The sequence below is a fragment of the Tinamus guttatus genome, unplaced genomic scaffold (assembly GCF_059628265.1).
Source record: "Tinamus guttatus ecotype Peru unplaced genomic scaffold, ASM5962826v1 Tinamus_guttatus_pri_ptg000837l, whole genome shotgun sequence".
Classification (NCBI taxonomy): domain Eukaryota; kingdom Metazoa; phylum Chordata; class Aves; order Tinamiformes; family Tinamidae; genus Tinamus; species Tinamus guttatus.
The window spans coordinates 206,822-232,157 of NW_028289371.1; the positions used below are offsets into that span (position 1 = coordinate 206,822).

Sequence of the window (25,336 nt, forward strand, 5' to 3'; positions counted from 1 at the left end):
ATATTATTAAAGTCCTTACAAGTCTCTGTCTCATAATGAAGCTAGAGATTTTCCAACAACCATGCAATTAAATTATAAAATCATGGACTATGTGTGGGTAATGGCTTAGCAGACTGGTAAGAGCCCGGTGCATATACAAACATCCCGAATTTGACCCAGGATGTCTCTCTCAAAGGCTCACTGGGAGTTGTTTTCAATCATATTTAGGCCTTTCACCATACTGCAAATGCCAAAGTGCCGTTCTTAAAAATAATGTTTTTAACTGCATGGTATAAATACCTTGAAATGCAAATGCTTTGGAAACAGCAAGTTGACAGTGTACAGTAAGTTTCTTAGCTATGAATAGTTGCGGTTTTGCCATTTGTAAGTGTAATTTTTTTTTTTTAAACAAAGTTTCAGACATGATGTCATTCATAGACACTCCTGTATTTTGCTGCTGGTAATTGCTTAGTTGTCACACTTTTGATAAATCTTTGCAGCTTTGGAGATGTACCACTTTATTTTGAAGCACCTACTAGAACGTTAAGCTCAATACTCACGTAATCGGGAAGCGGAGGGTCATTTGAACTGAGGGAAACTCTTAAGGACTGCGTGGCTTGCTCCAAAACTTTGTTGTGTTTTTTGGATAATAAAGAAAACAAACTGAAAAAAAAAATGAAAAAATATTCAAGTAAATTCACAGTTAATATTCTCAGATAAGACAATCCAGTCAGAAGAGATACTTCATTATATACATAAAATTGAATAAAGAGATTTTTTAGGAATCATAGAATCATAGAATGCTTAGGGTTGGAAGGCACCTCTAGAGATCATCTAGTCCAACCCCCCTGCATACGCAGGGACACCTAGAGCACGTGGCACAGGACTGCATCCAAGCGGGTTTTGAAGATCTCCAGAGAAGGAGACTCCACAACCTCTCTGGGCAGCCTGTTCCAGTGCTCTGTCACCCTCACTGCTAAGAAATTTTTCCTTAAGTTCCTATGGAATTTTTGGTGTTTCAGTTTTTGGCCATTTCCTCTAGTCCTATCAGTGGCCACCACTGAAAAGAGACTATCACCGTCCTCTGCACTCCCTCCCTTGAGGTACTTGTAGACACTGATTAGATCCCCTCTCAGCCTTCTCTTCTCCAGGCTGAACAGGCCCAGCTCCCTCAGCCTCTCCTCATAGGGCAGATGTTCCAGGCCCCTGATCATCCTTGTGGCCCTGCGCTGGATTCTCTCCAGCAGCTCCACATCCCTCTTATACTGTAGAGCCCAGAACTGGACACAATACTCCAGATGCGGCCTCACCAGGGCTGAGTAGAGGGGCAGGATCACCTCCCTTGACCTGCTGGAGACGCTCTTCTTAATGCACCTCAGGATCCCATTGGCCTTCTTGGCCACGAGGGCACACTGCTGCCTCATGGTCAACTTATCATCCATCATGACACCCAGGTCTTTCTCCGCAGAGCTGCTCTCCAGAAGGTCAGTCCCCAGCCTGTACTGGTGTCTGGGGTTATTCCTCCCCAGGTGCAGAACCTTGCACTTGGCCTTGTTGAAATGCATGAGGTTTTTCACTGCCCAGTTGTCCAGCCTGTCCAGGTCCCTCTGGATGGCAGCGCAGCCCTCTGGGGTATCGGCTACTCCTCCCAGTTTGGTAGCCTTGGTGAAGTCGAGATAGACGACATCCACCGCTCTCCCCTCGTCTATCCAGCCGGTCATTTCATCATAGAAGGCTATCAGGTTAGTCAAGCAAGATTTCCCCTTGGTGAATCCATGCTGACTACTCTTGAGCACCTTCTTTTCCTCCATGTGCCTGGAGACAACGGCCAGTATGAGCCGTTCCATCACTTTTCCAGGGACGGAGGTGAGACTCACTGGCCTGTAGTTGCCTGGGTCCTCCTTCTTGCCTTTTTTGAAGACTGGCGTGACATTGGCCTTCTTCCAGTCCTCCGGCACCTGCCCCGTTCTCCAGGATCTTCCAAAGATGATGGAGAGCGGCTTAGCTATGACATCTGCCAGCTCCCGCAGCACTCTGGGGTGCATCCCATCAGGGCCCATGGATTTGTGTGTATCGAGGTTCCTTAGGTGCTCTCTGACCCAATCTTCCTCTACCCAGGGCAAGTCTTCCTCTCCCCTGGCTTCTTCTCTTGTCCCTAGGGCCTGGGGCTCTAAAGGGCTGCCCTTGGTAAACACCGAAGCAAAGAAGGCATTGAGCAACTCTGCTTTTTCTGTGTTATTTGTAACCAGGGTGTGGCAGATAGTTAGGGTCCGGCGGCCGGAAGATATCACGCTGTACGGAAAGATAGGGCCCCTAATAGCCAATAGTGTTTAGTCTATGATGTAAGCAGGCGGATGTGACGTTGTAAACCTTAGCTATATAACACCTTGTTATCCATCAATAAAAGCCATTTGCAGCATCCCCATATTGGTGTCTGTGCTCTTTGGCCCAGGTGCGGGTTGGACGTGCCTGGCCGCCTCGGCGGACGGAGTCGATTGCCGTTGTCAGGCAACAAGTGGTGACCCCGACGTGATACTCCGAGGCGGCGGACCGCTGGCGGTCGAGGGATCCGGATCATGGAAGGGATAGTCAAGGTCGTACTATCTGGTGCTCGGGAATGGGGGATTTCTATGAAATCGAACGCAGTTAAGAGCTGCATTGAGCGGCTCCTTGAAGAAGGGGCGGTTAACAGTGCCGGGGAAGTTTTATTCCCTCAGCACTGGCAGAGATGTACCACCGCGTTAACGGAATATGGTATGTCTAAAGGGAGTGCGAAAGATCTAAAGACATGGGGAGTGATACGGCAGGTCCTCCAGAGAGCAAGGGAGGAGGGGGAGACTTGGAGGGCAGCACGGGAGGCGCTCGGGAAGAGCGAAGCAGTGGGAGTGCAGACAGAGGCTGATGAACAGACCCTCTGCAAGCTTTCGATCTGGTGCAGAGAGAATGGGTTCAAAGCCGAGCCCCACCTAGTATTCAAACCCGATGTGAAAGCCAAAAGCAAAGTGGCCATCGGAGCCACGGCAGCCTTTGCAAGCACTTCAGGACCGGGACCGCCACGCCACTGAAAACCGCTGGTGTTTGGAGATCCATCGCTAACCCCCCCGCCCGTGCCTGCCTCTGTGCCTGCACCTGCGGCGCCTACACCGTCTGTGCCCCCGCTTCCGCTTGTTAGATCGCCTTGAAAAAAGGAGAAAGGGGGGCTGGGGAAGAGAAGGCGAATGAGATCAAGGAAACTTATGTTGCTGAAGGCTTGATGAAAGCCAGGAGGGAGGTGCAGAGGAATTTGATCCGTCTTTTAAAAGTGGGGGTTGAAGAATTGTAATGCTTTAAGTGAGGACGGAAACTGTTATTAGGGCTATTATTTCTATTTGCTATGTTCATCTCTATTATGTGTTGTGTCCTTTGTATAATGATGCTGACACGAGGTATGGTTGAAAAGAGGAAATTTGTATGATCTGTAGAGTCATAAAACTGTTGTGCGAAATAGAATCCAAGACCCTGAGAAAGAAGATGTTTGCCTGCCCAGGTTGAGCAATAAGGAGTGCGGAGGCGGCTGCCCAGCCAGGCTCAGAGCCGACCTCCTCCAAAAGCAGCTGAAGGCGGCTGCTCGACCGGGCTTGTAGCCAACTTAACTGCAAACATCCTCTAAATTAGTTTGAAGGTCAAACACCCGAGAGGGAGGGAGATGAGAAAGGCAGGACCCTCAGACTGACGACTGGGACAATTTACTGACATGCGCACCTGCGCACCCAGGAGGGAAGGTTATGTGACTGAAGGCGGAGTTTGTCCGCCCCCTGGTCTGCCTGCTGGCACGTACTGGCCCTACGTGGCAGGATGCACCGGGCATAAACAGACAGTGCAGAGAGAAAGGAGGGGTGAGACTCCTAACACTGAGACTCACGTTGTCTCTGCGGGGACGCCCGCTGAGTTGGGAGCCTGTCAGCAACCCTCTCATCTGCCAACTCGAGAGAATGTTCAGTCTCAGTGTCCTGCCGACAAGTATTACCTCATGAGTAATTAGGCATACTTTAAAGGCTTCTTTAACGTGCTTTCACCTGAATAGCCGTAGCCACTTTGTTCTGTGTGATTATTGCCGAATCCCAAACCCATTCGCAACCTAATTGGCAGCGAGGATGGGATTAGGCAATTGAGACAGTGGAACTCACTAGTGGAGTGCACAGCTACGTGAGGTCGTGCCACTGGATAGAAACTGTGTTTGTGCTGTTTGTGTATGTGGTCTTTAGATCTTTATTGTGTAATATATATCAGCAGAGAGGGCTAAATAAGCACAACAAGAAAGTCCAGAATTTGAAAACGGGAAAGTCAGGAATAACTCAGACTACGGCGTCCCCCCCCACCTCCCCCGCCCACCCACCCCACCGATGGAGGACTGGGAGCCGTACTCTGACTTGTATCCTTGGAAAGAGACTAGGGAAGTACTTCAGCATGGGAAACAAGAATGAAGCGACGGCCAAGCTCCAGTGCAACTGACACGGAAGGACCTGCAACAGTCCTTACAAATTGTAAAAGCCTCAATGCTACTGGAGCGGGGGCCTCCTTAATATACAGAAATCCCAAGCAATTTCTGGGGAGGAAACCAAATTGAAGCTATGCAAACATAAATAGAAATGGAAATCGAGAACCTTTCAAAATGATTCGGAAATCTTAATAATCGATTTAAAAGATTGTTTTTTCACCATACTATTACATCCTGAGGACCATGACATAGTGGAACGTATGAACCAAACGCTGAAATGCCAGCTATATATATAAAAAAAAAAAGAGGAGAATTGGGAATTATGCCTGCAGAAAAATTGGCAAGAGCAGAATATATTTTAAAATTTTTGAGATTGCCTTGCCCCAGGATAGCCTAGTCCCTCTGATGGTCAAACACAGGGCTGGGCTAAAGGGAGCCCTGACAGAAGTAAAATTAGGCCCGTGTAAGGTGATGCTGAGAGACTGGAACACGGGAAACTGGATGGGACCTTTGGACTTGATAACCTGGGGGAAAGGGTATGCTTGTGTCGTTACAGATACTGGAACCAGATGGGTGCCAGCGAAATGGGTGAGACCTTGGCTGGAAGCAAACTCGGATACATGGCGGGAGTAACTATGACTCTCTTAATGGGGACCGTGGTTACAACCCGGGCTTAGCTGCAGAGACAGTACCTCCACGTGGTTCCCGCTGGACCCCGTAACATCGGGTGACTGAAGCTGTCTCTGCCCCGGGAGTAGTTCCTCCTTGCCCTATTGAGCAGCGGTCGCCGGCTGCTCAGTAGTATTCTAGGCGTGAAATATAGCGATTGTCCTGGTGGTTGTCTTGCTGGGCCGTAGCCCCTTGCTTCAGGGGGTGTTCACGAAGTCTCTCAGGAGAACTTGGGGGTGGTGTTCTTCTGGGTATAACCAAACCCCCTAGACTGTGTCCGATCCATGGGGTCCTGGATCGTGAATTTCGTTTCGGTGGGGACTCAGACGGGAGAATTCCCTGTGGACACGGCCAGGAGGGCACCTGTGCCGTTACCATCTTACCCTGAGTCTGAATGCCACCTACCGCTGCCCCTGACTTTCTGTAACTCAGATGTGACTATATGGGGAGGGGTTCGCCCCGAACCGGCGGGCTGCTTGGGAGATCTCCCGGAGGTGTATGATGTGGTCCCGGTGGTGGTTGGGCCTCGGGCATCGGTGGGTGGGAGCCCACCGGGGGATGAGGCCAGATCGCCTGGGACCGCGTCGCCCTCTGGTGTTGCGGTCCGGTTCGAATTTGAGAGTCCCACCCTCGCACCTGGAGCCGAAGCTACTGAGGTGTCTACCCCGGTAGTGAAGGTTCCACAGGAACATCCAGCATGTCCATGCTGTGGTACGAGGGTGGCTAAAATAACAGTGTTATCAGAACATCTACGGAGGGCCCACGGCCGGAAACGAGTCCTGTATCAGTGCTCCCGCTGTGGGAGGACTAATGAGAAACATCATAGCATTGCGTGTCACTTCCCGAAGTGCCGGGGGCCCCCAGTCGAGGAGGGTCCTCTGAGTGAACCAAAATGGCGTTGTGAGGAATGCGGGCAGGGTTTTAACACCAAAAGCGGCCTATCTCAGCACAAAAGATCTGTGCATCCACTTACGAGGAATGTGGAACGGATTGAGGCCAATCGTCCGAAAGGGAAGGGGAAGCGAGGTGCCCACAAAGGCTGCTGGACCGAGGCCGAGGTGGCTCAGCTGATTGAACTGGAAGGGAGATATAAGAACCAGCGATTTATCAACAAGCTGATCGCAGAGCATTTGCCTACAAAATCGGCGAAGCAGATCAGCGATAAGAGGAGGCAGCTGGCGGCTGCGACAAAGACATCGTCGCCCGAGAAGAGAGTAACATCGTCAACGAGCGGGGAATCCTCCCCTGAAGTGGAAAGAGTGGAAGGTATTAAGAGAGAATACAGAAGGCGAATTGGAGAGTGGTTAAGCGCTGGGCGCCTGCAGGACCAGAGTTTATTCCAGAAGATCTTGGAAGATGGGGAGAGCGACTCCAAGATTGTCAGCGGTCCGCTGGAGGAACTGGCCTCCTTTGCGAAGGGGAAGCTTGCTGCGGCTAGAATGCGATACCATCACAAGCATCCAGCCGAGGCCGGCTCTGCGCGTGAGGAGAAGAGGTGGATGAAGCGCAGAGCGGTTCAACGGGGGCAATACCTCAGGTTCCAGCGGCTTTTTGCATTGGATCGCAGGAAGCTTGCTGGGATCATCCTCGACGAAGTCGAGTCCATCAGATGTCCCCTTCCGATGGAAGAAGTCACCGACGTCTTCCGAAGAAGGTGGGAGGAGGTGACCCCTTTTACCGGCTTGGGCCCATTCCGAAGTGTTGGGACGGCGGACAACGGCGCCTTCAAACCCATGATCTCCGCTAAGGAGGTCATGAAGAACGTCGCGGAGATGTCTCGACGCTCCGCGCCGGGCCCCGACGGTCTCTCCCTGCGGGATCTGGTGAAGTTTGATCCCCAGGGCGGTCGCATGGCTGAAGTATTCAACCTGTGGCTGTTGGCTGGAAGGATCCCGGACCAAGTGAAGGCGGGCCGAACGGTCCTTATCCCGAAGTCTACCGATCCCGGGAAGATCGAGAACATTGACAACTGGCGGCCCATTACCATCGGGTCGGTTATCCTCAGAATGTTCTCTCGGATTTTGAGCTCTAGACTGCGGCGAGCATGCCCCATCAATAGAAGGCAAAGGGGGTTTATAGCAGCCCCTGGCTGCTCGGAAAATCTAAAGCTTCTCCAGGCGCTAATCAAGAGCGCGAAGCGAGATCATAGGACCCTTGGAGTCGTGTTTGTCGATTTGGCGAAAGCCTTCGACTCTGTGAACCATCAGCACATCTTCCAAGTCCTGGTCCAGAAGGGTGTCGACTCGCATATTATCGACATCCTAAGAGACCTGTATACCAACGCTGGAACACATCTGGAGTCAGGGTCCCAGCGATCAGGTTTTATTAAGATCCTTAGGGGAGTGAAACAGGGTGACCCGCTCTCTCCTATCCTGTTCAATCTCGCATTAGATCTGTTGCTGTGCCGCCTGGAAGAACGTGGCCTCGGTTACAAGTATGGCGACCAACAGATAACATCGTTGGCGTTCGCGGATGATCTTGCATTGCTCAGTGACTCGTGGGAGGGCATGCAACGAAGTATTCGAGTGGTGGAGGACTTTTGTCAACGAACCGGGCTGCGGGTTCAAGTGCCGAAATGCCACGGGTTTTTAATCAGGCCTACGAAAGAGTCTTATACCATCAATGACTGCGACCCGTGGACAATTGCAGACATGCAATTGGATATGATCGATCCGGGCAGCTTTGAGAAATATCTTGGCCTGGGGATAGACCCTTGGATTGGTCTATCGAAACCGGAGCTGTCCGAGGTGCTGGCCCGCTGGGTGCGGAACATCGGGGGCGCCCCTTTGAAACCACTCCAGAAGGTAGATATCTTGAGGAGCTACGCCCTCCCGAGGTTACTGTTCATTGCTGATCACGCAGGCCTGAGTGCCACCAGATTGCATTCCCTCGACCTTTCGATAAGATCTGCCGTCAAGGGCTGGTTACATCTACCGCCCAGTACGTGTGACGGTATACTATACGTCAGCTACAAGGACGGCGGGCTGGGTCTTCCCCGTCTGGCGAGCCTGATTCCGAATGTACAGGCTCGCAGGTTGGTACGGATCGCCCAATCAGAGGATGTAGTCATCAGGAGTGTGGTGCTCCAAGAGGGCATCCAGGATGAGGTTCGGAAAGTCTGGATCTCTGCTGGGGGGCGACCCGAGAAAGTTCCATCTGTGACGGGGGAGTTCCCAGTAATGGAAACCCTGGCGGCTGACGAGGGCCTATCCGAGTGGGAGAGACGTGCTCCACGGGTCATCTTTCCCATTCCCTGTAAGTGGAGGAAAAGAGAGATGGAAAATTGGACCAATCTAAAATCTCAAGGCCGCGGGATTCGGAATTTTGAGAATGACCGAATCAGTAATGATTGGCTCCTGCATTATGGCCGCATTCCTCACCGCAAATTAATTACAGCTATCCAGTTGCGGGCCAATGTCTATCCCACACGGGAGTTTTTGGCCCGCGGTCTGGGCGAGGGTGCACCCAGGGGATGTAGGCACTGCTCCGCTGAGTGGGAATCGTGTTCCCACATAATTGGCTACTGCCCGGCTGTCCAAGAGGCCAGGATCAAAAGGCATAATGAGATCTGTGGCGTGTTGGCTGAAGAGGCTAAAAAATTGGGATGGGAGATATTTTTAGAGCCCCATCTCAGGGATACCACCAATGAACTCTTCAAGCCAGATTTGGTTTTGGTAAAGGGATCCTGTGCAAAGGTAGTGGATGTAACGATCCGCTATGAGAGTGGGTTAACAACATTGAGTGACGCCGCGGCAGAAAAGGCCAGAAAATATCAACATCTGGCGGAGGAGGTGCGGGCCCTGACATCGGCCAATACCGTAGAATTCCTGGGTTTCCCTGTCGGTGCTAGAGGGAAGTGGTACGCTGGCAATAATGGACTCCTTTCCGACCTTGGATTCTCCACTAGCCGTTCAGTGCGGATAGCGAGGGTCATTTCTAAAAAGGCCCTGCTATCGTCCGTCGACATTATACACATATTTGCGTCTCGCGCTAGACAGGCCCAAATGTCCGAGTAGGGAGTTTGGTACTTCCCATTGCCTGCTCCCGAAAAGATATGGGTCCTGCGTCGCGTCTTGGTAGACAGACCCATCCGTCCGAGTAGGGGGCTTGGCATGTCTGTTGCCTGTGCCCGAAAGGACGCGGGTCATCTGGTTTGTCTGCCTGCACCTCTCTAGACTTGTAACATCTAGTCTGTCAACAAGATCAAAATTCTTCGCACAGACGACCGAGCTTGCTCAGTCTTTCTGTCTCGCTGAATTTTGCTCTTGTCCCACCTTGGCTGTGTCTTGGACGTGGGACTATTCCATCTCGTCCCAAATGTCGCGTCCATAATTATACCGGATTGGACATAGCGGACGGCCCGCTAATAAGCCGGAAAAGGTGCCTTGCAGTATTGCAAGGTTCATTAAATAGCAGGCAGGCAGCTGGTACCCTAGCTGTGGAAAGTGTGAGCCTGCAGAAGGAAAACATGGGAGGAAGAAGTGTTACTGTTATTATTAGCTGTATATTGTGGCTTTTAGGAGGTAATGTTGCTTTTAACGCTGTTATAGAAGCTGATGCTACTTTTAACACTAATGGATATGTTATGCTACTTAGGTGTATTGTTAATTATACCCAAATTAAGAGTTGTTGGCTTTGTGGGACAGCGGATCAATTGATGCACTGGTGTTAGGTATTCCTCAAAGCGACTGGACAGACCTGGACAGACCTGAATCCATATAGCCTACTCAATACATCATATCAGTGCACACAGGAGAATGTCGCAATGGAAGGAATGCTCTGAACTCCCGATGCACCTCATGGTCGTCTCCAACCCAATCTCGGTGTTTGCCCTCATCATGCAGTGGCAAAAGAAAAAAGGGGGAGAAGACTACCTTGCAGTTTTAGAATGGATTTTCTCCTCAGTTCAACCATGCAAGAGCGTGACCCCTCGGTTGGAAGCGGTGGCTCACATGGTCTGCCGTGGGAGAACTCGGGTGCTGGCAGTCTCGGGGGGTGAGCCAGCGGCGATCCACCTTCCCCTGCAGGCGGCAGATCTGGAATGGGCCCTGTGGCACTCCACTGCGCTGCAGTTAGCGCTCTTGGAGTTCCCTGGGGAGGTGACTTCGGAAAGGCCTGCAGGAAAGCTTGGCCACTTCCTCACCAGCTATTCGTGGGTAGGAAGACCAAAGTGTGTAGAAGGACCTCTGTGCGATGGCCTCACGGTATTCACGGATGCAGGGAAAACCTCCAGAAGGGCGGCCATCACCTGGAAGGAGAAGGACCTATGGAAAGCCCACACCCTACAAGCGGTGGAAGGTGACTCGTTGCAGACTTTAGAATTGGCGGCTGTCGCATGGGCGCTGATGCACTGGAAGGACACCCCGTTGAATATTTTATCGGACTCCCTGCATGTCGTCGGAGTAGTACAGCGAATTGAGGATGCTCTTTGGAAAGAAACTCGTAACCAGTGATTGTTCCAGCTGTTTCTACAAATCAAAAGAGCGGTGAGGTGGCGTTTGACGGCATTCTGTGCCATCCATGTCCGGAGTCATCAATGGACACTAGGTTTGGGAGAGGGTAACAATCGGGCTGACCAGTTAGTGAGCTTGGTGCGTGAACATGGGCCACTGAATCGTTTTGAAATCGCCCGAATTGCTCATGAACAGTTCCACGCTAATGCCAAAGGCCTGACCTGGATGTATGATATAACTGTATCCGATGCCTGTGGAATTGTGCAGGCCTGTCCCCAGTGTAGTCATCATGGGCCAGGTCTGGGCATTGGTGTGAACCCCGGGGGCCTGAAGGCATTAGAGATGTGGCAAATGGACATCACACATGTACCTGAATTTGGACGCCTCAAGTATGTCCACGTGTCCATAGACACCTACTCTAAGTTTGTGTGGGCCACAGCGGAGACCGGTGAAAGGGCCCTACATGTCTGCAGGCATCTAACCACATCTTTTGCAGTCATAGGCTCGCCCGAGCACATCAAGACGGATAACGGTCCGGCCTATGTCAGTGAGTCTGTCCGATGCTTTCTGATGCTTAACCTGATAAACTTCTATGATGAAATGACTGGTCAGGTGAGGGAGGACCGAGTGAGGGGCCGAGAACCAATCGGAGCGACCGTTTGAAAAAACGCGCCTCCGTGAGTAGGAGGCGGGGCGAGCCAAGGAGGGGGGAAAGTAGGCGGGGCTGGAGCCCAACGAAAAAGTACTGGAGCCCGGAAGTGACCAGTCAGTCGAGTTCCAGCTCCAGCTCCGGCTCAGACACTGGTGAGGATGGGTGGCCCACAACTGATTCGAATTTGGGGAGGGAGAGAAGGAAGGTGAACGGGGCTGGGAGCCAAAGAACTAGGAGCCAGGGTATTCCCATTCGAATTGGAGAGGAGCCGCGAGGGGAAGAGGCCCCTCTCACGGACTGGAAGGAAATAAAGATCGCGTGTGCCGAGTGGGCCCCATCGACCGCGCTACCGTTCCCAGTCCGGGTGACGGAGGCGGGACAGAGGGTCTACTCGCCGATAAAATCTAAGGATGTGCAAACGATTGTTAAAGCAATTGCAGATAAAGGGATTAATTCTGCCATGGTCTCAACCCTCCTAGATGGTATCTTCGGGGGGGACGATATGCTCCCGTTTGATATAAAACAAACTTGTAGGCTAATCTTTGATGGAGCAGGCATGATCGTTTTCAGACAAGAATGGGAAGACAACTGTACAAAGTGTTTAGCCCAAGTAACTGGGGCAGATCACCCATTACACGGCTCCAGCCTGCAGCGGTTAATGGGTACAGATCCAACAATGATCACCCCCCAGGCGCAGGCCCATGGCCTGCGGGCCCATGAAGTTATGGCAACTACTCGTGCAGCCAGAGAAGCTATTCGCACAGCCTGTAGAGTCGTTGCCAGACCATCACCATGGTCCACAATAAAGCAAAGTGAAAGTGAGAGCTTTACACAATTTGTAGATCGTCTCCAAGCAGCGGTCGGCTCTTCGGCCCTGCCTGTGGAGGCAAAAGGCCCGGTCGTAGCAGAATGTTTACGCCAACAATGCAATTCCGCAACCAAAGAAATCTTGCGATCATTGCCGGTAGGGGCAAGTATCGCAGACATGGTTAAGCATGTTGCAAAGGAAGAGCATCTGACCCCAATTCAGGCGGCTGTTCATGCCGCAATAGCCAACATAATGACATGTTCTAAATGTGGCCAGGCAGGCCATGTTGCAGCAAACTGCCCTTGGCTGGGGGACTCGCTGGCAGCGCTCCCCCCATGCCAAGATCGACCCAAAGGTCGCTGTCAGGAAAGATGGCAGAGTCAAGTGGTGCCCACTTAAGTCTATTAAACCAGACCTTCAAGATAAAACTAATGAAAATTGTGAGTTTCTGTTCACAGGACCGGATCATCGGACGCCCCGGTGATAGGCGTCCCGCCCGAGCCTGTGAGTTCCACACCGACCGAATCCAGAAAACAACAAAACAGCCTTCACAAGAGGGGGCCGCGATGCCTTTGCGTGATCTTAATTTTGCAGCTTGTCACTATAGGACAGGTAGAATCACATCAGCCCTTTAAATGGGTACTTGAACAGATGGAACAATCTCGAGCAATTAGTACAAAGTAACTACAGGGTCACCAATCTTCGATGCCATGCCTTGCCGGCCGGCGCCCGTTGAACCCTGTTCCAAAACGCAGCTGGTACGAGGGTTGGTTCGCCGGTTCGCTGTGGTTAACCACCCTGATATCCACCTTGATAGGGCCGATAGCAATGATCATGATGACACTGATCTTTGGACCCTGTATGTTGAATAAACTCATGCTGTTTGTCAAGAGTCGACTAGAGAAGGTTAACATCATGTTAGTGGAACGCCGACAACGGCTTTAAGAATATATCCACTCAGTATTACCCCCAAGTTATCCCAAGGTGCACCCTATCCCTATACCGCGGTATTACCTGTCATCCCCTACCTTCTACACTTTGTGCCTTATGTATTTATGTCAAGTTTATGATACATAATTTTAAGATTGTTATAAACTATAAGAATAGAATAATATAATACTAAGAATAAGTAAGAGTAATATAATAATAAGAGTAAGTAATAAGAATAAGATAATAATGAGAATAAGTAATTAGAATAAGATAAGAATAAGTAAGAATAAGATAGTTATATTTTAGCTAGTTTTGTTATGCATAGGGAGGGGGGAGATGTGGCAGATAGTTAGGGTCCGGCGGTCGGAAGATATCGCGCTGTACGGAAAGATAGGGCCCCTAATAGCCAATAGTGTTTAGTCTATGATGTAAGCAGACGGATGTGACGTTGTAAACCTTAGCTATATAACACCTTGTTATCCATCAATAAACGCCATTTGCAGCATCCTCATATTGGTGTCTGTGCTCTTTGGCCCAGGCACAGTTCGGGCGTGCCTGGCCGCCTCGGCGGACGGAGTCGATTGCCAATGTCAGGCAACACCAGGGTGCCCATCCCGTCCGCCAGCGGACCCACGTTTTCCCTGATTTTCCTTTTGCTGTTAATGTATTTGAAGAATTTTTTTTTGTTATTTTTAACGTCCCTTGCCAGATTGCCTTCCAGACGTGCCTTAGCTTTCCTTGTCGCATCTCTGCATTCCCTGACTACGTTCCTGTATTTCTCCCATGGGACCTGTCCTTTTTTCCACATTCTGTATACCACCGCCTTCTGCTTGAGCATTGCCACAAGCTCCTTGCTCATCCACGCAGGTCTCCTGCCCCCTCTGCCTGACTTCTTACACACAGGGATGCACTGTTGCTGGGCGTGGAGGAAGTGCCGCTTGAAAACTAACCAGCTCTCTTGGGCCCCCCTGCCTTCTAGAGCTCTAGCCCATGGGATTCTACCGAGGAGGTCTCTGAAGTGGCTAAAGTTGCAATGCAATGCAATGCACAACAGTTGCATCTGAGATAAACTGCAGTAGAATTATAGATATTCTATACAGTAAATGATAGGAAGAACATCATATTTTCATAGTGTAGTTCTTCAAATTCAAACTATAACAGAATTGATGGCATACATTTTATTTCATAACCAATATATATTCATTAAAATGCAATTTTTAAGTTCAGCATCTCACGAAATATACTTATTTTCCTTTCTTATCATTAGTATTTATTATTATATTTATTTAAGAAATAAACATCCACCACGTCTTTTTCAAAAAAAAATCTACTAATTCGATGGAGCTAGCAATCCTACATCATTAAAAAAAACCTCACTCTTTTGTGTCAGTCATACAAATAATAACATCCGCAGATGTTGCACAGCATTTATATATTTATATGGGCTGCAATTGCAGACTTCACAAGATAGCACCAAATATTGAAACCGAAAGGTATATGGGGCTTCACAAATGCAACCCAGGACAGACTCCTCGCGCAATAATCTTAAAGTGAGTTTGGGAGAGATGCTAGTTATATTTGGAAAACAATAAAGCTGCACAGAGTGTATATTTTCCACCAGGAAAAATGCTGGAAATCTGCTTCTCCCAAAATAGTCTATTCCAGAGTATGGATCTGCAAAACTTCTAGATGTTCTTTCTCCTGGCTTCTTCTGAGACTTTGGATCGAGTGGATACTACTTCGCTGGCTGAATCGCTCTTGCTGCTTTCTACCCTAATTTGAACGCTTGCTTATAAAAGTGCTTTTTCCATGTGTTCAGAAACCATGATGATAATATTTGTGAGAAATACTTCCCCCAACCTTGGTATGAGTTATTACTTTAAGGCTTCCTGCATTTAAAATCTGGCATCTACCTGGAACAGTCCTTAGAGGGTAAGGCAGCTCTCTTGAAAAATAAACACCAACAAAATCTTTAATGCTTAAATTTGTTGCTCTTTCCATGGGGTTATACTTGCTGTTGGGACAGGAGCAGTGGCAGGCTTCTTGTTCACCAGATTCAGTTAGAAAAGATTGAGGCCAGTTTAATAATTGAAAAGATAAGAGGCAGTATTGTATTGTAGATCGCCCATATTTCTTGGAATTGGGCCAAATTCAGTGCTCTGAGGAATGTGCTTGGAAAGCTTTTCTGCCTAAAGAAACGTTCAGAATTTGAGGAAGTCGCCTTTATTTTTAACTTCCTTAAAATATAACACTGCTATCATGGCCTTCGTGGCACGTAGGAGTAAGTTCCTCGGAGCAGCAGGGATTTGTCCCCTTATTGTTAGTCAAGGGTCTCAGGAAAAGGCAAGAACTTTTCCAATGTGTTTTGCGCGAAGTCACAGGGAATTATTTACGTTTCTCAAGACCAAATCTTAGCTCTCAAGAGTCAAGTCAAGAAATCCTACCATTCTCCACCCCCTCTTCAGTTGGGTTTCGCCTAGACAAAGAGCTTACATTGAGGACAATCTTTGCTGCATCAAAGGCACTTAATGAACCCGCACAAGAGCCCACAGAAACACATTGTGCCACGCTCAAGGTTCAGCTGGAGAATTGGAATTTCATAGAATCATAGAATCATAGAATGCTTAAGGTTGGAAGGGACCTCTAGAGGTCATCTAGTCCAACCCCCCTGCACACGCAGGGTCACCTAGAGCACGTGGCACAGGACTGCGTCCAAGCAGGGTTTGAAGATCTCCAGAGAAGGAGGCTCCACAACCTCTCTGGGCAGCCTGTTCCAGGGCTCTGTCACCCTCACTGTTAAGAAATTTTTCCTTAAGTTCCTGTGGAACTTTTGATGCTTCAGTTTCTGTCTGTTTCCTCTAGTTCTGTTGGTGGCCACCACTGAAAAGAGACCAGCACCATCTTCCTCACTGCCTCCCTTGAGGTACTTGTAGACACTGATTAGATCCCCTCTCAGCCTTCTCTTCTCCAGGCTGAACAGGCCCAGCTCCCTCAGTCTCTCCTCATAGGGCAGATGTTCCAGGCCCCTGATCATCCTTGTGGCCCTGTGCTGGACTATCTCCAGCAGCTCCACATCCCTCTTGTACTGTGGGGCCCAGAACTGGACACAATACTCCAGATGCGGCCTCACCAGGGCTGAGTAGAGGGGCAGGATCATCTCCCTCGACCTGCTGGAGACGCTCTTCTTAATGCACCCCATCACCCCATTGGCCTTCTTGGCCACGAGGGCACACTGCTGCCTCATGGCCAACTTGTCATCCACCATGACACCCAGGTCCCTCTCTGCAGAGCTGCTCTCCAGAAGGTCAGTCCCCAGCCTGTACTGGTGTCTGGGGTGATTCCTCCCCAGCTGCAGGGCCTTGCACTTGGCCTTGTTGAATTGCATGAGGTTTTTCACTGCCCAGTTGTCCAGTCTGTCCAGGTCCCTCTGGATGGCAGCGCAGCCCTCTGGGGTATCAGCTACTCCTCCCAGTTTGGTATCATCAGCAAACTTGCTGAGTGTGATGGATATGCTCCTTCCCCAGCTCATCCTGACTTCTCACAAGTAGCCCTGTTCAGGTGTTAACTACCACATTATCTGATCCTGGTAGTTGCCTCCCTGATTTCTTCCCCCACCCAGACATTAACCATCAATAACAGTCCTGATGGCCCTATCCCGATGGGGAGATAAGGCTAACTGTGAGTACACCAGCCAACAGTCATTTCTGAATTGAAAGAATGATTATCAGTCAATCATCTTATCCCATAAATATGGAGACAGCCCAAGAGCCCATTGAGCTCTCCTTGCATGGCAGCGGGCTGCATGCCAGGATCTCCCCTTGAGCAGGGACTCCTCTCAAGGATACTCCTCGAGGTTAAGAGATCCTTCCCACTACAGATTCGTGGTAAGTGACTATAGCGCGCCTTTCTCTTTCTGAATTTGTAAACCTTACTATGTAACTGTGCACAAATCCCTTAGACATAAACCGTTGACCAGGTCTGGGACTAGGACTGGATCCAGCCGCACCCAGACTCCTCTCAGAAGGAGTTTGGAAAGCAAGGGGGCCCAATCTGAACCTCGTGACCCAACGGGAGGGTGTCCTTGATAATTCTGTGTGTGTCTTGAACCTCCATGCAGTAACTAATAAGTGACCTTGCCATAGAATCTCGTGAAACCATTGTCATTACCAATAAAACCTATTCCTATTTCTTTCCCACGAGTGAAGTGCATTGTGTCACTCACCCCCACCACCACTCGTTCCGTGACACTGAGGGAGCACTCTGTGCCTTCATCCAGGTCATTGAGGAATAAATTGAACAGGACTGGACCGAGGACTGACCCCTGGGGGACACCGCTAGCTACAGGTCTCCAACTAGACTCTGCGCCACTGATCACCACCCTCTGAGCTCTGCCATCCAGCCAATTCCTAATCCACCTCACTGTGCACTCATCTATCCCACACTGCGGGAGCTTGCCCAGGAGGAAATTTTGAGAGAATTTGACAGAGTCATGTGCTCGAGACCATATGGCCAAAACAGGGATGGCCCCTTGGCTGCCAGCGCCCAAGACTTCTGGGGATGCTGCCAGTGAGGTGGCGATCACTGTGCTCTGGCTCATATGGCAAAACTCCAAAATGATTATTCTCTGTGATGGTTATAAGAGCTGAGAAACATTTAGGCTTTTCAGGATAACACAACCTGCCTCACAAGTGTTATGAATCCCTTTTTCTTAAAAGGGTGAGTAAGACCAGGAAACCTGCTTTGTCCTAGCATCAGGATCTTCTGCTTTCCTTTACACTATCAGACAGAACCACGCACAGCCTTAACATGATATAATTCCCGGGAACAAATGTCAACCTCCCACTACTTCACAGCTATTCATCAAAACCCCAAGAACATTCCCCGTTAGAAGGGGAAGAGACAATAAAGCAATAAGATATATTAATAGACTTTCCATCCTTTTCCTTCCCATAAATCAGCTAATGTATTCGCAGAGTGAAATTTTTGTTCAAATTGGAGTTTGGATTTGAAAACTGGTCATTCACCTGAAATAACAGCACTACTTTTAGAAGTGCTGGGATTTTTGAGGCCTCACAGTTCAGAGATTCTGCCATCAGCACCATCTAGTGCTGCCGAGACAGAATAAGCAGCGAGCACCGACCTAGGCCTGTCGGCTGTGGGGCAGGAGGAGCAGCTTACCCGGAGCATCAGCCTGCTTTGAAAGATACAGCTTATTTCATGAAGAAGAAGAAAAGGAAAAAAGGACTTTGACTTTTTTTTTTTTTTCCCTCCAACATACATGGTGTTTTGGCTCTAGATTAAATTTGAGTATAAAGAAAAGAATTGGGGATAGGATTTTGAAAAAAAAGCATTTATACAGTAAAAGTGAAGAGGGAAATGCATATATATTAGTATTCCTGCATGGAAGTGGAATATCAGAGAGCAAATTATTTTCTCTGGCAAAAATGGAGAGAACTGGGAAAAAGGAGGAGAAAGGAAAGGGAGGGAAGAACTTTTCTTCTTCATATCTCAGTTTTTGCTTCCTTAACACAACTTAGCAGTGTAGTATAACTAAACTGGAGCGCTTGAACATGGCATAACCAAGCCCTTCGTGCTTGATTTCCATTTCTAAAGTGGTAACGAGGAGGTAAATCTTCCTATATGTTATCTTTGGCACCGGGGCTTTCCTTTGCAAAGTTCTGCTTTCCTGCCGCAGCTCATCGACTTTGCACCTACGCTAAAACACTTGTTTGTGGGACCAGAGCCCAGAACTCCAATATTCAGGTTAAAAGAAACCTCTCCTTCTCATATCAGTTATGCTTTCCAGACAGCAGTCCCCAAGATCAGTCAAGATGACCCAGTAGGATGAGGGCACCAACACATAGCCAATAATTTTTCACACCAAGAATGAAAACAGATCATAGAACTACAGCCAAAAAGCAAGAGAAAATATCCCAAAGGAAACGGTTTAAACTTCTCCACCCTCTATCTCCATCTCTGAAAACCACCTTGTGAAATACCCATTTCACTTGCAGAGTATTGGAGCAGACTTAGGTACAATTCTCCAAAGGCGTTTCATGAAATTTAGCTCATACAGGTCTTTCATCAGCAGCAAACACTGCTGGCTAAAGCAGGTACTTGATTCTGAAGCAGCCACATCTGCACTGTTTGCCAGGGAGATATATATCCCTTTATACAGATATACACACACATATGCATATTTTTATATACACACACACTCACATACATATGTGTGCATAGATACATACCCACATCCCTGGGTAAGATCAGATATGTGTATATATAGAGAGAATGCAATATATGTCACACTTCTATTTTTGCCCCACTGAAGCTGAGCTGAAAAGATCAAATTGAAAATTAAATACTCTACATGGTCATGGAGGACAGTCCACATAGCTTAACAATAACAGGGGGTTTTCTACCACTACACTTTCCTCATTTCTGTGTTTTTTGCTATGGACAGCCATATGGACAGGCTATGGAGTTACATGACCCTTTGATCTTACCCATTCTAAACGTTCCATAATAATAAGAAGAAATTATGCTCTGAACAATCAAAATGTATTAGTACCTCAGTCCAGCTTTGTCACAGAATTACTTATGGATCAATGTTTGATAAGCAAAATAATAGGCTGGACTAACAGCTAGATGAAATAACAGCTGGAATCTATTACAGATCATCAAATCAAGCTACAGATGCACTGAACCGACAAGGAAGACTCAAGTCTGAATGATAAACTCAGGGTCTCATATTTCTGATTTTCAGGAATTATGAAAGCACTGTTTTCTTAACCCCCCTCAATACAGAGGATTTTTTTTTTTTAACACAAGACTGGACCTTGATCAATAAAGAAATGATTACAGACTATACAGTAATGGTTGTTTAAGTGCAAGTGATTTGATTACATGGTATGCACACTATGCACACACAAAATAAAATTCATACCAGGAACATACAAACTTAATGCTCTCAAAAAGCCAATTCCACAGAGCATGGTGGGGTGGGATGAGGATGAAAAATGCCAATAATGGGAAGTCATGTAACAACTATCTTCTCAATTCACCAAAAATCACAACTGGCAAAGAAAAAAACCTATGCTATTCTGCCAAAAGACTAGTTTACAGGAAAGATTGAAACAGTTTGTGAAGCATCTTAAAGGTAAAAGTAAATCCCTAATTTAGCAAATTAGAAGCTGGCAGAAATGGATAAGAAAATGAAAAAAGAAAAATATTATGGCCAGATTTAAAGACACAATGAAAAGGAAAGGCTCTCTAGTACCTCATTTTAAGTAAATGGGATGAGTGAAGATAATCCCAAGCCAGTTACTCTTAGGCAATCCAGAGCATAATAATGTGCTAGGTATCCCGAGATGCATTCAAAGGAGGACATCAATGGTATAGAAAAAGAGACCTTATCAAGCTCAAGCTGCATTTTTGAGGAGACTACAAAGAAAATTAGGCAAGGAAGTAGCACTGTTGGAACAACTGTTGGAACATTGTTGTCATTTATATGACTTTGTTCCATGCAGATTTTTTTTAGTAAGAAACAACAATGACCAAAAGCAACATGACATGCATTAAATGGATTGAAACATGGTCATTTGACCAATTTGAAAAAGCTACCTGCACCCACACACAATTTTCCAATCAGTTTTTCTAACAAGGTTGTGGGCGGTTATGTAGATATAGCATGATGCTTGACATAAGCTGACTTGGCCAAACTTAGGCTTAGGGTCTGACGCTCGGAAGATCTCGCGATGTTACGGAAAGCAAAGGGTTAACAGAAATTAAGGCGAGTCAGCTGTCTTACTTTGAAGAGTCAGTACCTAGCCATGTGGGGTGGCATTGTTGCTGATTGGTGGCAGAGCAAGCTTCTGCATTTGAAAGGAGTATAACTGTAGTGAGCAGTAAACAATAAACGGCACTCCAACCATATTGGTGTTACGTGGTTTGTCCCCTAGTGGGGTAGGATGGCCCCGGAGAGCCCGACCTCTGGGTGAACACGTTTTGTTGCTGGAGCCCGGAGACGGCTACGAGCTGAGACCGGAGACAGCGGCCAGCAACAGGTGGTGACCCCAACGTGATCCCGGAGGCGGAGGAGGATGCTGCAGGCAGCATGGAGACCGCGGTGAAGGTGATGAAGACCCTAGGCAAAGAATATAGGACTTGTATCAAGTCGGTTGCCATAAGAGGGTGCCTGGATACTTTAATCAGGCGGGGAGTGACTGGCTCCCACATACAGATATTTAAGGAGGAAAATTGGGATAAAATTAAAGCAGAACTAATGCAACGGGCTATGGCTGGAAAGGCGGAAGAGCTAGTCGTATTCGGGAAGATGCTAGCTATCCTAGAGCTTGCCAGGGAGGACCAGGAGGGCTGGCGTGCAGTGCGAGCATTTCTGGGTCCTAACTCCCACGGGCAGTCTGGGCACCCTGATCCTTTTGCTGTCCTGTCTGAGATGGAGGACGAAAAGACCGAGGAGGTAGCGGAAGGGTCGGTTGCTGCCTTTCCCACCGAAAGGGCCCTCGATAGGGAGGAGGAGCGCCATGAGCGAGAGCTGCGTAATCCGCCATCTATGTATCCATGGGAAGAACTACGGGAGTTGGGAAAGAGAAAGGATCGTAAATCACGGGGAAAGTCTGGGGAGGATCAAGAAAAAAGGATTTGGGAGTTGTTGCTGGACTGGCTACCTGGACAAATTTTTCCGAAACTCGCAGAGGAGCAGGAGGAGCAGGGAGGGGCAAAAATGCCATTAGAAAAACCCTTAACCGCTGCGCCGCCTCCAGCCACAACGTCTGGAGCCTATGGCGGGTTGCAAGATAAAGAGAAAAATAAGTGGACCTGGCGTCCTACAGCGCCAGCCATAGAGGAAGACTCCTCAGAGGAGGGAGAAGTTGAGGAGGGAAGCGCAACGGAGCCTAGTACTCAGAAAAGTCCCGATCGGAGGGAGGAATGGGCAAGGAAGTTGCAGCAGCTGCTAACAGAAGCAGAACAAATAATCCAGGGTCAGAAAAAACAATTGAAAAACCAAAGGCTGGCTCTGAAAGATCTCGGGAAAGCAATGAAAGGAAAGCCTAATGAAATAGATCTCCCACTCACAAACTGGCGCCTCATAGCTAAAGAATGTGCCCTTGATAGTATTCGCTTACAACATAATGTGTTTCCGGTATGAACCATTCAGGGGGGAGGGGTTCAATGGGAACCGTTAGATTCAAAAATGGTGCAAGCGCTGTTTTTAGTGCCGTCAGAACGAAAGGCCCCACCATTTACGATGGTGAAGCAGGGATTGCAGGAGTCCTACGGAAATTTGGTGAATAGGCTCGTGCAATCCCTGGAGCAAGCTACTGATGAACAGACCCTCTGCAAGCTTTCGATCTGGTGCAGAGAGAATGGGTTCCAAGCCGAGCCCCACCTAGTATTCGAATCCAATGTGAAAGCCAAAAGGAAAGTGGCCGTTAGAGCCACGTCTGCCTTTGCGAGCACTTCAGGACCGGGACCGCCACGCCACCGAAAACTGCTGGTGTTTGGAGATCCATCGCCAACCCCTCGCCCGTGCCTGCCTCTCAGCCTGCACCTGCGGCGCCTACACCGTCTGTGCCCCCGCATCCGGACCCCCCTGTCGCACCTGAAGAACGGCCCGGCTGTGTCCAGGACTTGTTAGATGGCCTTGAAGAAAAAAGGAGAAGGGGGGCCGGGGAAGAGAAGGTGAATGAGATCAAGGAAACTTATGTTGCTGAGGGCTTGACAACAGCCAGGAGGGAGGTGCAGGGGAATTTGATCTGTCTTTTAAAAGTGAGGGTTGAAGAATTGTAATGCTTTAAGTGAGGACAGAAACCGTTATTAGGGCTATTATTTCTATTTGCTATGTTCATCTCTATTATGTGTTGTGTCCTTTTTATATTGATGCTGACACGAGGTATGGTTGAAAAGAGGAAATTTGTATGATCCGTAGAGTCATAAAACTGTTGTGCGAAATAGAATCCAAGACCCTGAGAAAGAAGATGTTTGCCTGCCCAGGCTGAGAGATAAGGAGTGCGGAGGCGGCTGCCCAGCCAGGTTCACAGCCGACCTCCTCCGAAAGCAGCTGAAGGCGGCTGCTCGACCGGGCTTGTAGCCAACTTAACTGCAAACATCCTCTAAATTAGTTTGAAGGTCAAACACCCGAGAGGGAGGGAGATGAGAAAGGCAGGACCCTCAGACTGACGACTGGGACAATTTACTGACATGCGCACCTGCGCACCCAGGAGGGAAGGTTATGTGACTGAAGGCGGAGTTTGTCCGCCCCCTGGTCTGCCTGCTGGCCCTACGTGGCAGGATGCACCGGGCATAAACAGACAGTGCAGAGAGAGGAGGGGTGAGACTCCTAACACTGAGACCCACGTTGTCTCTGCGGGGATGCCCGCCGAGTTAGGAGCCTGTCAGCAACCCTCTCATCTGCCAACTTGAGAGAATGTTCAGTCTCAGTGTCCTGCCGACAACCAGTGGAACTCACTAGTGGAGTGCACAGCTACGTGAGGTCGTGCCACTGGATGGAAATTGTGTTTGTGCTGTTTGTGTCTGTGGTCTTTAGATCTTTATTGTGTAATATATATCAGCAGAGAGGGCTGAATAAGCACAACAAGAAAGTGCAGAATTCGAAAGCGGGAAAGCCAGGAATAACTCAGACTACGGCGTTCCCCCCCACCGCCAGTGGAGGACTGGGAGCTGTACTCTGACTTGTATCCTTGGACAGAGAGGAAACCAAATTGAAGCTATGCAAACATAAATAGAAATGGAAATAGAGAACCTTCCAAAATGATTGAGACATCTTAATAACTGATGTAAAAGATTGTTTTTTCACCATACCATTGCATCCTGAGGACCATGACATAGTGGAACATATGAAACAAACGCTGAAACGCCAGCTACAAAAAAAAAAAAATTGACAAGAGCAGTATATGTTTTAAATTTTTGAGATTATCCCAGGACGGCCTAGTCCCTCTGATGGTCAAACACAGGGCTGGGCTAAAGGGAGCCCTGACAGAAGTAAAATTAGGCCCGTGTAAGGTGATACTGAGAGACTGGAACACGGGAAAATGGACGGGACCTTTGGACTTGATAACCTGGGGAAAAGGGTATGCTTGTGTCGTTACAGATACTGGAACCAGATGGGTGCCAGCGAAATGGGCGAGACCTTGGCTGGAAGCAAACTCGCATACATCAGACGTAGCAGGCAAGCAGCTGGTATCCTAGCTGTGGAAAGTGTGAGCCTGCAGAAGGAAAACATGGGAGGAAGAAGTGTTACTGTTATTATTAGCTGTATATTGTGGCTTTTAGGAGGGAATGTTGCTTTTAACGCTATTATAGAAGCTGATGCTACTTTTAACGCTAATAGATATGTTATGCTGCTTAGGCGGATTGTTAATTATACCCAAATCAAGAGTTGTTGGCTTTGTGGGACAGCAGATCAATTTGATGCACTGGTGTTAGGTATTCCTCTAAGCAACTGGCCAGACCTGAATCCATATAGCCTACTCAATACATCATATCAGTATAAAAAAAGGGGGAAATTGTGGGAGCATATCTAAGTAATGGAGACTTCCCGATAGAAGACGGATACAATGAGCCGGACTAAGACCAAGGCGAAAAGATCGTGGGAAAGTCACCAGCTGCAAGAACTCAGAAGTAGGAGAGGAAGAACCTGTGAACAAGCTTATCAGTGCAGGATAGAGACTGTGTGCGGGCCAATCATGTAAACGTGTGCCCCGATATCCAGGAACAATGCATCCATTGCCTAGGACAGCTCATCTCCACCCGTTGGGCAGGACGGCGATGCCCTGAGCTTCCGATACGCCTCATGGTCGTCTCCAACCCAATCTCGGTGTTTGCCCTCATCATGCAGTGGCAAAAGAAAAAAGGAGGAGAGGATGATCGTCACTACACTCATCGCTTTATCATTCTGGAATGGGTATTTTTAGCAATGCAACCAAAAAAGAGTGTTCAAACTCGAATGGAAGTGCTTAGTGAAGCAATCAAAAAGGCAAAAAGGCATTAGAGATGTGGCAAATGGACGTCACGCATGTACCTGAATTTGGACGCCTCAAGTATGTCCACGTGTCCATAGACACCTACTCTAAGTTTGTGTGGGCCATGGTGCAGACCGGCGAAAGGGCCCTACATGTCTGCAGGCATCTAACCACATGTTTTGCGGTCATGGGCTCGCCCGAGCACATTAAAACAGATAACGGCCCTTGCTTTCGATCCAGACAAACACAAGCATGGGCGGAAAAATGGGGCATCCGATAGAAACACGGAATCCCTTACAATAGTCAGGGGCAGGCTATTGTTGAACGTGCGCATCGCACTCTTAAACAGCAGTTAACTCAGCT

The 25,336-nt window shown here is 48.5% G+C and overlaps 1 protein-coding gene across 1 annotated transcript in view; it reads right to left on the reverse strand.

Annotated features, from left to right (window-relative positions):
- Positions 1-254: 254 nt before the first annotated feature.
- The window catches only part of LOC104575070 (dymeclin), a 150,999-nt gene continuing 125,917 nt past the window's right edge, over positions 255-25,336 (reverse strand). Inside the window, exon 13 of the mRNA XM_088537660.1 lies at positions 255-642. Coding sequence (XP_088393786.1) covers positions 498-642 — 145 coding nt within the window. The 3' untranslated portion in view covers positions 255-497. The remainder of the gene's footprint in view (positions 643-25,336) is intronic.